Source organism: Pollicipes pollicipes, unplaced genomic scaffold (genome assembly GCF_011947565.3).
Source record: "Pollicipes pollicipes isolate AB1234 unplaced genomic scaffold, Ppol_2.1 Scaffold_3447;HRSCAF=4054_pilon_pilon_pilon, whole genome shotgun sequence".
Taxonomy (NCBI): domain Eukaryota; kingdom Metazoa; phylum Arthropoda; class Thecostraca; order Pollicipedomorpha; family Pollicipedidae; genus Pollicipes; species Pollicipes pollicipes.
Window position 1 is genome coordinate 41,062,879 of NW_023596297.1, and position 15,780 is coordinate 41,078,658.

General features: G+C 59.9%; 1 protein-coding gene across 1 annotated transcript in view; it reads right to left on the reverse strand.

Moving 5' to 3' along the window:
- The window catches only part of LOC119092557 (protein Shroom3), a 74,755-nt gene extending 62,474 nt beyond the window's left edge, over nt 1–12,281 (reverse strand). The window contains exon 1 of the mRNA XM_037215514.1: nt 12,095–12,281. Within this exon, the coding sequence (XP_037071409.1) occupies nt 12,095–12,210 (116 nt within the window). The 5' untranslated portion in view covers nt 12,211–12,281. The remainder of the gene's footprint in view (nt 1–12,094) is intronic.
- Nucleotides 12,282–15,780: the final 3,499 nt, after the last annotated feature.

The following is a 15,780-nucleotide window of genomic DNA, read 5'->3' on the forward strand; positions in this document are numbered from 1 at the left end:
AAGGCGCTCCTGAGAGCGCATCACCCAGCCAGCCAAACACGGACGGCGAGGCGCTCCTGACAGCGCATCACCGAGCCAGCCAAACACGGACGGCGAGGCGCTCCTGAGAGCGCATCACCGAGCCAGCCAAACACTGACGGCGAGGCGCTCCTGAGAGCGCATCACCGAGCCAACCAAACACGGACAGCGAGGCGCTCCTGACAGCGCATCACCGAGCCAGCCAAACACGGACGGCGCTCGACTGCGCTACACCCCCAGCTCTATTCGACTGGCAACCGGCGGTCCTAGCACCGCTGGTATCAGCTGGTATCTGTCCCCGGCACCGTTGGCATTAGCTGGTCTCTTCTACCCTTGACTGTGACTGTGTGGGTCCCGCTGGTATCAGCTGGTATCTGTCCCGGCACCACTGGCATCAGCTGGTCCCTGCCCTCGACACCGCTGGCACCAGACAGTCTTTGCCCTCGGCACCGCTGGCATCAGCCGGTGCCAGCGGCGGCAGCCGAGACCCAGCAGCGGCCGGCCAGCGTCTGTGGGTCGTGCACCGACCGCCGCTGCACGCTTTACGAGGCCCGGCACCGACCGCGGCCGCCGGTTTATCGCAAGTCGCCGCCTCCTCGCCTCGCCCTCTCCTTGCACGGGCGTTTACGAGCTCATTTGGTGCTGCAGCCATGGCGCCGTAGACGCTGGTGTCTGCTAGATACCTGTCCCAGGTCTGGCTGCACCTGGTCCAGGTCTGGCTGAACGGGCTCAAGGCCTGGCCGTACGTGTCCTAATGCGAGGTGTTCCGGGTACATGTCGCGCTCGACAACTCGGGCACGCCTGTTCGCACTGCTGACGGCTGTTGTGCTCTCCCGTCACTACCGCGCGTGATGCGCAATACTTCCGCCGCGTAGGCCATGCTACGGTAGCCTGCACGGTAGATGCAACAGTTTCCAAACACACGCTATAGGTCTCGTGTCGGTACCATCCGGGCTCACAAGAGCCAGGTTCCCACAGGCTCCGTTTGGTTGGTGTCGGCGCTAGTTTGAGCCTTTCAGCGCACGCAATACACGCTAGCATTTCCTGCTCCCCGCAAGGCACCATAATTGCAAGCGCAGGTGCCCTCCTGCAGTGCCATCGGTGCTGATCCACCACTGCCGACGTACCCAAAGATTGCATCACTACTACGCAGTGCATATGGGACGAGCATCACCTTAGAGACCGCCACCGAGCTCTGTCGCCGGCCATTTGGGCGCTCCGAACCGGTCGTGGTGGCTGGCCGGCGCTGGACCCGCAGCTGATCCGCCGTCTGTGGACAGCCCTGGCAGAGGCACCAGACAGGGCAACTCCGCCGAGTCAGCGCCGGACCGCACCGGCCCGGCTTTCGGAGACGACTGGAGCCTCGGCCGTCAGCCGCCTCAGGCAGGATCGGATCTGGCGACTCCCGGAGACCGCCCGCCCCTGCGCCAGAATATCGAGGCTGCTGCAGCTGCGCACTGACGCTACCCGCAGCAGCAGAGCCGCAGCCCCGGCTCTCTTCGCGTCGGCAGGCCCGGCTGGTGCCGCTGATAACTGAACTTTAGTCGTTCACGCCCGGCAGCGCAACCCGACAGAGCCGCACGTCCAACACCAGCGCAGCCGTGTATCCAGTACTGTAACAGATGAAGCTACCAATGCATTGACGTGCCCGACATGAGCCACCAGCCATTGCCGCAGCTCACGCAGCCCGATGACCAGCGCTGCGCGGGGCACATTCCCGCGTCCAGCCGGGCGGCGGACGCAGCGGGTCCTGGGAGCGCCGCGCCGGGCGCCGACGCTGGCGGGCCGGCTCGTCCATGCCGGGGAGCCGGTCGGCGCGGTCCGACACGTGGCCGGCACGGTCGGACGCGCGGCCGCGGCCCTGTCTGTCCACTGCCGAGACCGGCGCCGCACGTGGATGACGCCTCTAGCCGGCAGGAGCGGCGCTTGGACGGGGCGGCACGGCCGTCGGGATCTCCAGATCCGTGCAGAACAAACTGGCAGACCGCCAACGGACAGCAGAACTAGGCAGCACGGATGTCGGCGCAGTCACGTGACCTGCGAGCCTCTGAACCGCGCAAGTGCCTCTCATAAGTGGTCGAGTACACGTGCGCTCGGCTGTCCTGTCTACAGCCCACGTGTTGAGCTTATGTACAACGCGTTTGGATGACCATCAATGCTCGAGCTATGCATCATGGGTGTGAGGTCTATTGGCATTTTTAAGAACGCATTTGTCCTCCAAGACCTACGCAACCGCAGCCCAGCAGAACCGCTCAGGCTAGGCCAGCCGAAGCGACCAGCCGCGGCCGCAGTCCGGAAAGCCCGTGACCAGCAGGTGCGGCGCGTGCGAACAAAGCCGGCCCAGCGTTCGGACGGTCCGGGCGGCCTGATCCGCCGAATAACCAGGCGGGAGGGCTCAGCCGGCCCCCTGAGCCGGAGACGAGCCAGCGCTGGGGATCGGCCACCCCGCTGCCAACCGGGATCGGTGAACTGATGAACCGCTTATGGGATTATTGGACAGTCCCTGGCCCCAACCACTGATCGAGCAGGTTAGATCGACTCGCTGCTCATAAGACTGACAACTACACAGTTGCCTGTATTGAATCCCCAGTACGTAATCCATTGAAAAATACATTACATTTCAACCTAAGCAAGTCAAATCAAGCATACGCGTGCAGAAGACACGCACGCCACATCACACCACCAAAACTAAGCCGACGCGCCAACCTTGGGTGTAGACGTACCCGATCCAGAGTGTAACCTCAGACTTCCAGAGCCGCTGCATGGTCTCGCATGTCGCCAGGTCACGTCACCAGGCGTCACCTGTCGGCACCAGCGGGCACCAGGTGCGCACCAGTGCGGCCAGGCGGCCGTCGGGTCACCAACTGGCTACGGCCGAGGACGAGCCTCGGCCGGCCGACGTGTGCGGACCGCGCCGCACCTCCCCACGCTGTCCATACGGCGAGCCTCGCGCCGCAACGAATGGCAGCGCAGGCGACTTTCGCCGCTCCGCCAGGTGGCGACAGAGGCGGACGCGGCGGCCCGGCGCGACGGTACGCGCAACGGCCGGGCGGGAATGTATCAGAACTGAATCAGACTGGCGGACGGGCGCCCGCGGGTCTGGCGCCTCAGTCGCTCGCCCATGCTCCACAGCCGTGTCGTCACCGGACGTACGGCGCCCGCACTGCGCCACGGCCGCCGCACATCGCGCGAGATCTCGGTCGCGCCCGCACGCGAACAGGGCTACTGTTTCTTCACCGCACCGCCGTGCGCGCGCTTTCCGCGTCCAACGCGACTCTCGCGTGCCGCCCGATGCCGCGATATATCTGGCCGACGTCGGCAGTGCCGGCAGCGGCCGGAGCCGGAGCCGGCGCCGCCCGCGTCATCACAGACCGTGGGTGACCCCTACCCGCATCAGACGCTAGCGGCTGATAAATGCCGATCTCTCCTCAATAGAGCGGTGGCCGTCTTCAGTATCGCTGTGGGAGGCGCTACTCCGTGGCGAGCCAAGGTCCCCTGTCGCCCGGCCGTCGCCGTGAAAAATGCGCCCTCTCCGCCGGCCACTTCCTGTTTCGGTCGGGGCGCGCGCGCGTCCGCATCGGCTCCCAGGGCGCCGGCGCGCCGCCACCGCAGCCGACGCACGCTCCGGTCAGGGGCACCAGGCTGGCGCAACCCAGCGGCCCGCGCCACTCCAGCTCCGGTGACTCACGCAGGCGCGTTGCGCAACCCGATCCGATCACAACACAGCCGACGCGGCCAGGGAAGGGAGAGGGAGGGGGTCCAGCTGTGGCGGCGTCACCGGACCTCGCGTGGCCGGGCTCGGCGCGGACGCGGACAGGGCGGCCCAGATACGAGAGGGCAGCGGGGCAGCGGGCTCCGGCTCCGGAGCAGAGCTGGGGCCTCGTGTGAGCCAGCGGGCGCCGCGATGTTGGCTCGCTCTCGTGCCGCCAGGCCCGGGGCGTCCGCTGCTGACGGGCGCCGAGACCCCGCTCCGACTGCACGCCACATTAGCGCCGCCTCCGCCGCAGCAGTGACCCGATCGCGGCCATTATCTCGACAAGCGCCGTCATTTTCATTAAAAAACGCGGCCGGCGCCGGCATCGCTGGACGCTCGGCGCCGCGCCGCACCGCGCCGGGTTAGGTCGAGCTGGTGCTACCCACCGCGCCGGGTTAGGCCGAGCTGGTGCTATCCGCCGCGCCCCGTCGGCACATTCCGGCCTCGACGTCCAGACGACCTGGGCGCCCCCCCCCCCCCCCCGCCTGGCTTGCGTTTTGACGCTGGTTTGCAGGCCTGAGAAGTTCAGGCCTCGCCGTACAGGTGCTGGTGCGCCCGTCAGAGAACAATACGGAGATCTCGGCGCATATTTCGCTGGCGGTGCATGCAAGCGCGATACGGGTTCTGCGATTCTGTGGTTGGCAGGAGCATGACTGCATCTGGCGAAGTGGGACTGCCAATGTCGCGCCGGCACGACCGCAGCCAGCATCGGCAGGAGGGGTAAGGCAGGGATAAGAGAGTGGTCACGCCGCGGTGACCTGTCTCGGATGCGCTGGCGACCTATCGCTGCCGCAGTAGATGCGAGGCGTGCGCACAGAATGCAAAAAAGCTTGAAAACTTACACACGTCCATCCCCATGCATTCTGTGTTACGCACGAACAGCACCCTTCACCCCGACCACCCTGTCAGTGGAAGCGCCTGGACCGCAGGGTCCACTGGGCCACGCACCGGCAGCAGGCGGATGCTGTACGCTGCCGCCAGTTGGCGTCTCGGCTGTCATGACATTGCCGAGATGGAACATATGGAACACCGAGAGCTGCGCTAACGTATGGCGGCGGCGGCCGACCGGTGCGGGCAGGGGCGGCCGGCGGCCGGGCAGGGGCGGTCGGGTAGAGCGGCCGGAGGTCAGCCGGCCTGCAGCGGCGCCAGGCGGCGGCTGCAGCGTGACGGGCGGCGCCGGCCGCCTATCACGTGCAGCCGGACGCCGAGGCCGAGGCCGCCCGGCACACCGACACAGCACGCGCCTGGCGTCCCTGTCCGGCCGGACGGGACCGGTGCGGCTGCTCCACGCCGCCGCCGCCGCCGCCGCCAGCCTGTCACCAGGCCAGGCCAGGCCGGCGCGGCATCGCGAAAGCGCGCCGTCCCGTACAAGGAGACATCTCCGAGTGAAACGGGCCCATCCTTTCACGCTCGACGGCGCGCGAAGTGCCGCTGCATGCATTAGCTGGCGAGCGCAGGGCGGCCTGAACGGGCCGCGTCCGTCGCCATCCGCCCACGCCGCAACGCCGCCATCATCGAAGGACGCTGCCAACTGCCGCCTCACGAGCGTCGCAGTCGAGTGAGGAACGAGCTCCGGTGGCCGCCGGCCGGCCGGCCGGCTGTGCCCAGGTCACGTGACCCAGCGTTGACTGGCCGCCGTCGGGTCATGTGAGCCGAACCGAGCGCCGGGCAGTTCACGGCACGGTGCGGGCCGGTGAACGGGGATGGATTTGGGCTCGGGTCGGGCGCTCGGCGTGACCGGCGCTGCCAGGGCACTGCCCGCTTTCCACTGCCCGAGTGCTGCCCGCTAACCAGCACGTCCTAGACCGTCCACCGCGCTAACGGCTTGCGAGCCAGCGCAGTGCACAGCGCACTGGGAGGCGACATCGGACGATGCGACTCCACCACCAGACGTGGCCAGGCGGCGACCGAACGCGATTGGACGTGAGACGCCTGACTTCAAGCAAGCACTGCCCATTTATTACCGGACATCGCACATACTTTGCTCCGAGAGAGACGTTTCCCCCCGACTCCGTGCAGCCGACGAGACACATCCAGCCGGCGACTGCTCGGCATCTGCAAGCCTCACATGTGAGCGTATGGTGCAAGTAAGCCTAACAGATCGCGACGGAGCCCCTAAATCTCAGGGTACAGCCAGCAACTTTCGGCAATTACCAGCGGTAACCATATGACTCGCCCGGCAGCAACTTTTGCTCATGGCTGTGGTAAGTACATGAATCGGATTTTGCGCTAGGTTTATCCGCGATCTGCAGTTCCTGACCAGTATCAGCACGAGGCGGCAGCTGCGCGGTACTGTCGAACCCAGAAGTCGCAACAAACCCATCAGATTCGTTGCACAGATAAAAAGGAATTTGGCCGCAAGCAGCTGCATCTCGTGTTATGCAAGTGTTTCAGCTACAAACGCTAGCGCGGGGAATACCTAACTAATGTGTCGTGCATGATTGGAGCTGCCGATAGCTAAGGAACGACACATATCTGACATATGGGAACACATAAAGACACATATCAAGTACAGGTCAGACTTCTACCTAATTCCCTTTCAGCGAAATCAATGCCGAGTCTGCCTTAAATTGCATGGGGTTGAATACAGCACCGATAAGTACAGGGTAACTTTGGGTCGACTCAGGTTTCGTCTGAAGACCAAGGTAAGACCCAATTCCGGAATCCTTTTCGATGGTGTCGACTCCGCTGACACCAGTGCAAGAGATTATCATTTCTATGGTCCTCATAAACTTGAATAGAATATTATTTTAACAATAATACGGGTTTTACCATGTTTTCGACTTGGTGCATATGTAGCTTGTCCGGCTGAGAACATAGCATTTGGTTTACATCGCCATCTTAGGCGACGTTTCGATGATTTTGATAACTAAGAAGCTCCACTGCGACTCAAACTGCCGAGTCGTACCGAGGGGACGCATATCTCAACACATATCTGAATGATCTCGGAGTCAGCAGGTAGTCTGGCACTGGCATGTGAAGCTAGCGAGTACTGTTCACCAGTCGCGGTAGCCTAGCGTGTGGCCTGAGCCGTGGCGTCGGGTCATGGCGCGCCTGCCCCGCGGGACCGGCTGGTGGCCTGGTAGTGTGGCCTGAGCCGTGGCGTCGGGTCATGGCGCGCCTGCTCCGCGGGACTGGCTGGTGGCCTGGTAGTGTGGCCTGAGCCGTGGCGTCGGGTCATGGCGCGCCTGCTCCGCGGGACTGGCTGGTGGCCTGGTAGTGTGGCGGGACGGCGGGACCGGGTCATGGCGCGGCTGCCCCGCAGGACCGGCTGGTGGCCTGGTAGTGTGGCCTGAGCCGTGGCGTCGGGTCATGGCGCGCCTGCCCCGCGGGACTGGCTGGTGGCCTGGTAGTGTGGCGGGACGGCGGGACCGGGGTCAGCGCCGTCCCGCCGTCCCGCTCCGGCCGTGCAGGCCGCGGAGACCAGCGCCAGCGAGGCAGTGGGCCCGCTTAGACCATGCCGACACGCGACCGTGGGAATCTGCGCTCGGGGCGGAGCGCAGCCGGGGCACGCTAGCCTTCTGGTCAGGGGCGTCCCCAGGGAAACCAGCCAAGTTCACCGCCGCACGCCACTTTTCCGACGGACGGCACCACAGACCCGGGCAGGAAACGTGTACAGCCACATGGCGGATGATGGCTGATCGAGAAGGGACCGAGCGGCGCTTTAATCGATTTTAGGTGGTTACATTGCATCTTTGCTGGCAACAGAGAGGGAAGCGTCTATGTTCGACATTTAACATTCCTGCTTGCACGGAGGAACGTCAGGAAGCCACAGGCGATCTTTCGGCAGGAAATACCAAAAAAAAAAACACATTTGTAATGCAGCCTTGAAATAGCTGCAGCGATGAGCTCACGGGTATTAGGCAGGCTGTGTACCGTCCGCCAGGAGCGGACTACGGCCCAGGAGCGGACTACGGCCCAGGAGCGGACTACGGCCCGTCGCTTAACTCCAAATCCGGGTGATGCGGTGCACGAGCGCTGCTAGAGGGCCGCCAGGCGGCAGCGTGCCTCGCGGGCTGCTCGGCCGGCCTGTCCAGAGCCAGCCAGCCCAGTCTCGCCGTTTTTGTGGTCCGCCGGCATTTGGAAGGCGACTCATCTATTCAGACTGGAGCGAGGCGAACATTTTATGGCGGACAGACCAAGCAAACGCTTCCGATAAATCCGACCAACCATGAAAGGGAGGCAATGAAAGCGAAACTGTTTTAAATGCCATCTCAGCCGTCCTCTATGTGCTGGGCACAGTTTATGATCGGCTTATGTTCTTGCCGACGCCACATCGTCCGCCGAGGCATGCCATCCCCGGCCGCTTTGGCGGCAGCACCTGCACCGTTCATGTGTCAGGTCACCCTCGACGTGCCATCAATGGCCTCGAATGCGCAGGCACTTACGTCTTTGGCGACTTCGACAGATGAAATGGCAAATGAAGGATCGGGTGTTTGGGCACATTGGCTCACGAAGCATTTTCGGCAGTAAAAAGGCAGGCGGTGAAATGGCAACATCTAGGGGTGTAGTTCTGCAAAAGGAGTTGGGGACTGAGCAGTGAGAAACGACGCAGACTGCTTCGAAACGACGTCAACAATGCAGACTTCTCGGGTTTGGCTCACTTTCTTTTCAAAGTTGGGGGATGAAACCCAAGTTTGGGGGGCTGGAGCCCGTCCCCTGAGCCCCCCCCCCCTGGAGCCCCCCCCCCCGTCCCCCCGCCCCCCCCCCCAACTGAATAGCAAGCCACATCCTTGGCGACATTACATCAGTTTCGGAACTTTAGACTAACGTCGTAGACCCCGCTTGTGGTGAGCCCCTTAGCGAGCTAGAAGGATCCCCTAAATGTCGCCCCCCCCCCCCCTTCTCCCGAAGATCCATAATATCCTGTCTTCTTAATAAGGCGTCATGGCTGTGTCGTTTGGGTCCTTTGAGCATCATAGAAGCATTTTCTGCATGATTGTACTCACGGCTCCCTGAGTCGAGACAGGCTCCGTGCACACGCACGCACGCACGCACGCACGCACGCACGCACGCACGCACGCACGCACGCACGCACGCACGCACGCACGCACGCACGCACGCACGCACACACACACACACACACACACACACACACACACACACACACACACACACACACACACACACACACACACACACACACACACACACACACACACACACACACACACACACACACACACACACACACACACACACACACACACACACACACACACACACACACACACACGGGAGTGGTGACACCCAAGGCTACTAGATAAGGCTACGCAGACACAACGTCACCATGGGATTAAAATTTAGTAGTCCGCAGTAGGGTTTTTCGTTGATACTAGGAAAAGGTTGGTAGGTACTCGTCACATGATTAAAAACGGTGATTTCACCATTGAGCTGAATGACAACCCTGTTCTTCATATTTATTTCAATGCTATGTGAATAGATAGAATAATTTCGCACTCCAAACCCTCTCAAGACACATCAATTCTGGAATCGAATTGCAAAAATACATTCCAATAAACCACGTTTTCTAGTTTTGGCACCCGCGCTATATTAGCCGAGAATATCGAATACGCGCGTGAATATCGATATGGAATGCGTTTTTGTGAAAGGAATATTAGATGTAAATAAATAGATGTCATAGGTAAGATTTACATTAGATTTATCAATGGGCGATGATTGCGCATATATTGTTTCCACTACAGTACCTGTATCAAGTGAAATGTGAAAACAACGCCATGTGAGGAGGGCAGGTACCAAGGATTTCGCTTTTCCTGTGCTGCGATCTTCCTAGGTGTTGGTTACTTGCAGATCTATAATGTTGGATGGGTTAGATAAAAATGGTGCGCAGAGAATAATACCCCCACCACCCCAAAATATCCCTGTTAGACCACTTCGGAGCTGAGATGTGGGCCTGAACTCTTTGACTGGCATAAATGGCATAACTTGCCGGAAATTGGCCCATTTTGCAGGCAAATTATACTATCTTGAACTGAAATGGCACGCGCTGTACTTAGGCTCCAGGGATGACCACTTGCTGACCTCAAAAGGGCAGGCCAACCCTGCATTCGCCCTGACAACGCTCACCCTAAGGCTACAGGATGTGCATTCCAACTTCTTAATGCGCGTCCCAGGGTGTTGTGACCCCCTCTGGCTCGCCGTTTTCATTTCCATCCTATGTTGTTGTTGTTCCATGTTGCGCTCTTTTATAAAGATTGCTTCTAGGCACTTCTGGCTAGAGTTCTTCAGAATATATCACTGGTGAATGGGTTACTCCACGTGTCTGTCGGCGGCAGACTGGAAGCGCATTTCAGCAATAATCTTGTGGCTCTGTTGCAAACCAATGTCATTTCCCAGCTGTAAATGTTTCATTGAATGTGCTAGGTCGAAAAACTTGGTTTATGGACATATTTGTGGTTAAACCAGCCTGCAAAGAACAGCGTTTTCACGCAGCTGTGGCGTTGGTGCCATATGACTTCGTCCCATGATGACGTCACAGCATCGCTACCCAGAATGCAGTAATGCGGGGGGGGGGCTTGGTGACACCGCCAGCAGGCGCGAAGGGAAGGTAGGACGTCCGGCTGGAGTCCCACCACGTAGGAACTGGCACACTCTGGCACGCCGGATATGAGTCAGCAGCTGCCAGCGGCGCGCCAAGTCGGCGTGCAACAACAGAGCGGGCGCCTCCGAACGGCCTCTTGGAACACTGGACTGGACGGGCTTCACGGCCCCGAAAGGTCTCCGAGAAGTGACCAGACCGACCGATCCATGAGCAGCCTGTGTTTTAAGGCATTACCCTAGCAAACACCATTGATAAGAAGACCATGTATCTCCTGCAAACGCTGAGGTCGGTTCATATCGAAGCGCTCAACCAGGGATTGCATGGCATTCGCATTTAGATTATGTGCCACATTCCTACGTCTGTTTGCAAAAGCGAGCAAACGTATAAGACAACAACCTCGGAGTGAATGAAGGTGCAGCAGTTATTTGGGGACCGTTCTTTGTCCAAAAAAGCTTGCTTCCACCAGACCTGGCACCTCTCCATTCATCCGTGGAAGGTGTGCTATCTGTGAGACGCTGCCACAGCATGGGGCCGGTGCAATCACATCAGATGACTTCCCACCGCAAAGCGTGGAAACAGCAGCATTGTACGCACCCGCACGTTATCAGCGGATGCATGCGCCACCCACTCGCTGACGTCGGATGACGATGCAGAAGTCGCGCGGGCTTTTCGAGACGAAGCTGTAACTTTACTGGCAGAATGGTGACTCCTCAGACATTGTCCAAGCACTCCATTGGCACGGCGGTGCCAGATTCAAAAGTAAAATTCTGCAAGTACATAATTATGAGTCGGTGCTGTGTCAGGCTTCGAATGAAGGGCTGAGGTAGAAAAATATTTGTAAGCCAAATTTAACAGGCTTCGTGAGAGCTGTAAAAGCAAAAACACATACTTCGGAGATAATGAATAAGCAATCCCCTCAGACAGGGTCCTGTGATTTGTTTTACATTTCGCTTTTGTGACAGTGGCATGCCGCAATGCACGTAAATACTTGAAAGAGGAAAGACCAATCAAACGGCACTTCCATGTCACATCACTCTGTGATCTAAATACAAGGTGACCCAAGGGCACAGTACGTTCTTGTGTGAATTTCAATCGCTGAAATGTCGCTGACTTTTGTTTTGCTTTAACTCACAGTCGCCAACCCCACACGCACCGCCTCCGGATTACATCTTCACCATGTGCATCTGTGTGTGAGTATGATGAGTTCATGGGTCAGAGCTCACGGCAATCAAGTGTATAACCTGACCCCCATAACGTTTCGTGGCAACGCATCCTTAAAAGCATTCTTTCCTATCTCGGACTTCGCCATTTTGAAAACATCTGTGCTGGTCTAGTTGGGGATATCTCGACTGCATAACACGCAGGCTGCTCGTCTACTTGGGGACATCTCGACTGCATATTACACAGGTTGCTGGTTTACTTGGGGATATCTCGTCTGCATAACACACAGGTGATAAAACCACTGCGAACAAAGCAACATGCAACCTATGCAGTCCAAAACGCCACTCACGGACGCCCTGAAAGGTGATGAAGTTTTCAAGAGAACTGGCATGAAAGAGAAGAGCTTATATTGCAAACAAAAGCTCCTTTGGTACTAAGGCCGGATTTGAACATAACTTCCGATACCATCAGCTCTTGCTGCACTACTGAGCACAAAACTTCCAGCAGGCATACTGACTGGAACGAAGCGGTAAGACCTGGCTCGGCTTCGCTTGCTACAGCAGCGCTCGCACTGAGCTGTACGAGTGACAAGAACTCACGCGCTGCCCGACGGCGTCTGCTGCTCGTGCTCCGAGTCGGCCTCAAACACAAGCCTCCTGACGTGCTCGACCATGGCCCGGTCCGTTCGCGACACGCTGTCCTTGCGGCTCACCATGGCGGTCCCCCGGGCAGCCCGCCACCCCCAGCCGCCTGACCAGCCCGCTCTGCACCGGACGCCGCTTGTCCGGACCGGGGGACAGCGAGAACGGCCGGCACAATGCACTGCTGCCGCGGAAAGGCGGCACCCCCTCCCCAGCATGCCATCCGCCCGTATCGACCGGCGGTGTGGCACCGCGCACAGCTGTGTACACCGGTAATCGCAGCCCAGCACCCCTCCGTCACAGCTGACGGGAGGGAGCACCTGCCTCGATGACGTCTGTAGCCCCTCCCGATGATGTCAGGCCGTCCCTAGGCCACAAAAATGCCAAGTGCGGTCACTTTCCCCCGGCCGGCGGTGTTCAGGGGGTGCGGCGACCTGCCGCGAGCCGAGCCGAGATGGGCCGAGTCGAGCCAAGTCAGCGCGGCTTTCCCGGTGGGCCCGGGGCGAACGCCGCCGCCGCTCTCGGCGGCCCAGCCGGGCCCGGCCGGCGCCACAGCGGCCAGTCACTTTTTGTAATGATGGCCGGGATACGGCGGGCCGGGCGGCGTGCAGCTGCTCCGCGACCTTGCCCGGCCGCCGCCGCCCCGCCAAGGTCGCGACGGCCGGCCGGCCGTTGCCTCCTGTCCGAGCGGCCGGCGCGCCGCCTCAGTTCGCCTGCAGCTGCGTGCTGCAGCCGTGCCCCGAGCAACAGCGCTGACCGCCGGTTCATGGTCCCGCCGACAGAGCGGGTGAGTGGCGCCGTACTCTCTCCCGAGCTGTTGCGACCGACGCTGGCGCGCCGTCCCCCTCCGACAGCGTCGCAAGTGCGACGGTGGGGGCGTGCTTAATGCCCCCCCCCCCCCCACCGTCCGCCACCGAACTGATCAGCGCCGCACTTCTGGCGGCAGTCAGCCCGGTGCGGCCGGACCACCCAGGCCGCCCCTCCCCAGACCCAACTCCAGGAGGCCCTCAGTTGGCGCGCGCTGCAGCGACCTGTTCACGTCACAGGCGGTGGTACGAGCAGAAAGAAGTGTTCCTTATCGGCCGCACAGGTTCGTCTTCCGGGGTCCCCACGTCGCCCTCCCTGCCCATCAGCCCACCTCTGTGGTTTCCGATGGCGCGCCGCGAGTAAAAACACACGGTGAAAAACCCACGGAAATGGCGGCCCGGTGGCGCCAGCCAACGGCGGGGGGGGGGGGGCAAACGCTGCACCCTGTGTCCCTGACGCGTCAGAGCGGTCCAATTGAAGGAGGGTCTCGATTATTTCCATTGCACCAGGCCTCGGTGGTCCATCAACTGCTTCCGCACGTGTGCAGAGAGCAAACATGCATACTACTATTCTCTTATTCTAGACATGTCTTAGTACTTTTGGAGCCCATTCTTGTTTAAGCTGTGCTCTTTGCGCATGGAATGCATCTTAAAAGCCGCAAATATCCGATGTCATGTGTATCATGGACTTAAATGCCTGGTACCTACACTATACCCTGTTTTACGCCGGGCCGCTTCTGAGCGAGTCGTTGTGTTGGTATTAAAACTATACGGCGCACTCAGCTGCTGAGGCTTTACGACACCGCTTGCCTCTCAGCCTAGCAGGAAGGGCGAGCACCGCAGGGAATCCAACCCCGTGCCTGTGATTTGCTGGAAGCGCCGGCTGACCACTGCACTATCGTTACCCATCGGTTCTAAGCGACTGTATTTATTTACGCACGTATGCTTGTGGCTGCCGACTATCTGTGACGTTGGGAGCGGGACCTACGTCCCGTTTCAGAAAGATTTATAGCTCGTGTTTCCAGAGAGCGTTCGATGCCTAAACCAGTGGGAATAAACCGGCATTCTAATCAAGTCGTGTCTAGAAGCAGAGTCAGAATACCGAGTCAGAGGCGCCGTTAATGCTATGACAGTCAACCCCCATTCCCTACAATGAGCTTATATAAAGTGTCAAAACAACAATTTTGTTCGCAGTATGGTCTAATTCGGTGTTGATCCTTTACTATACAACGAAACTGGCGCAGGCGACTTATCCCTCCCTGGTCGATGCCGTCCACACACAGGTTCATGCACAATGTGGCAGATAACACTCTCCGACGATTGAGTGTCCAGCTGGCAACAAGGACGCCAATGTGATCGTGCGCGGCGCCCCGCCGTGGGTGCAGATTGTCGCCGTGGCTAACGCGCCTGCGTTAACTACTGCGCGCCTGGGAAACCAGAGGTGTGGGGTTCGATTCCCCGCGGTGCCTGCCCTTTCTGACAGGGTGAGAGGCAGTTGAGGTCATAAAGCCTCAGCAGCTGGGTGCGTCGTAAGGCCCCGATGACAAACGACGGCGACGGTACTCCTCCGTCCCCAGCGCGGTCACGGCGTCACCATGAATGCTGAGGCAGCCTGCTGTACAGCTGCACGCCGCTGTCTACCGCGGCGGAGGAAGCACTCCACCTAACTACGACTCACTACCTACGTCATGTGTGATCTGCAATGCATCCTGAGCCAGGAACGAGCCATGTTCCCATGCCGACGAGTTCAGTGAACAGCCGCCGACTCGGCGCGCAGCGCGGGCGAAACGTCATGGGACGGCCGAAGCTTAGTTTGATGATTCCCTCTATAGATGGCGGTGTCCACTCTGCCATCTGGTAGTGATGGGAGTTCCGCGTCTCATGCAATTTGATATAATGCCGGCCTAATTGCATGGCTTGTTTGGTCTGCTGCAGCAGCAATCATTTTAACTCAGGCAGTAGAAAAAGCGCACGAAGAACATCACAAGCCGGTGAGCAGCGCTCTCATAACGCCGCCCGTCCGAGCCCACCCTATACCCGCATGGTCACTCCGAGCCCACCCCGTACCCGCATGGTCACTTGGAGCCCACCCTGTACCCGCATGGTCACTCCGAGCCCACCTTGTACCCGCATGGTCACTCCGAGCCCACCCTGTACACGCATGGTCACTCCGAGCCCACCCTGTAGCCGCATGGTCACTCCGAGCCCACCTTGTATCCACATAGTCACTCCGAGCCCACCCTGTACCCGCATGGTCACTCCGAGCCCACCCTGTACCCGCATGGTCACCCCGAGCCCACCCTGCACCCACATAGTTACTCCGAGCCCACCCTGTACCCGCATGGTCACTTCGAGCCCACCCTGTACCCGCATGGTCACCCCGAGCCCACCCTGCACCCACATAGTTACTCCGAGCCCACCCTGTACCCGCATGGTCACTCCGAGCCCACCCTGTACACGCATGGTCACTCCGAGCCCACCCCGTAACCGCATGGTCACTCCGAGCCCACCCTGTACCCGCATGGTCACTCCGAGCCCACCCTGTACACGCATGGTCACTCCGAGCCCACCCTGTACACACATGGTCACCCCGAGCCCACCCGCTACCTGTGGAATAAATGCCTATACATCAAGACCTAAACGTTTGGTCCAAGTCACTTTCATTAGATGGATTTCTGAAAATAGAGCCCACGCTAAGTAGTGTTTGTTGCACAGCCTCTGGCCTCATGCTCCGATAGGGAAAGCTCATGGGCCAACGGCAGTATTTTGTGACGGGCGTGTAAGGCGCCGCAATGTTCGACACGGTCCGCGCAATTAGGGAGCGCCCACGGCGACTAG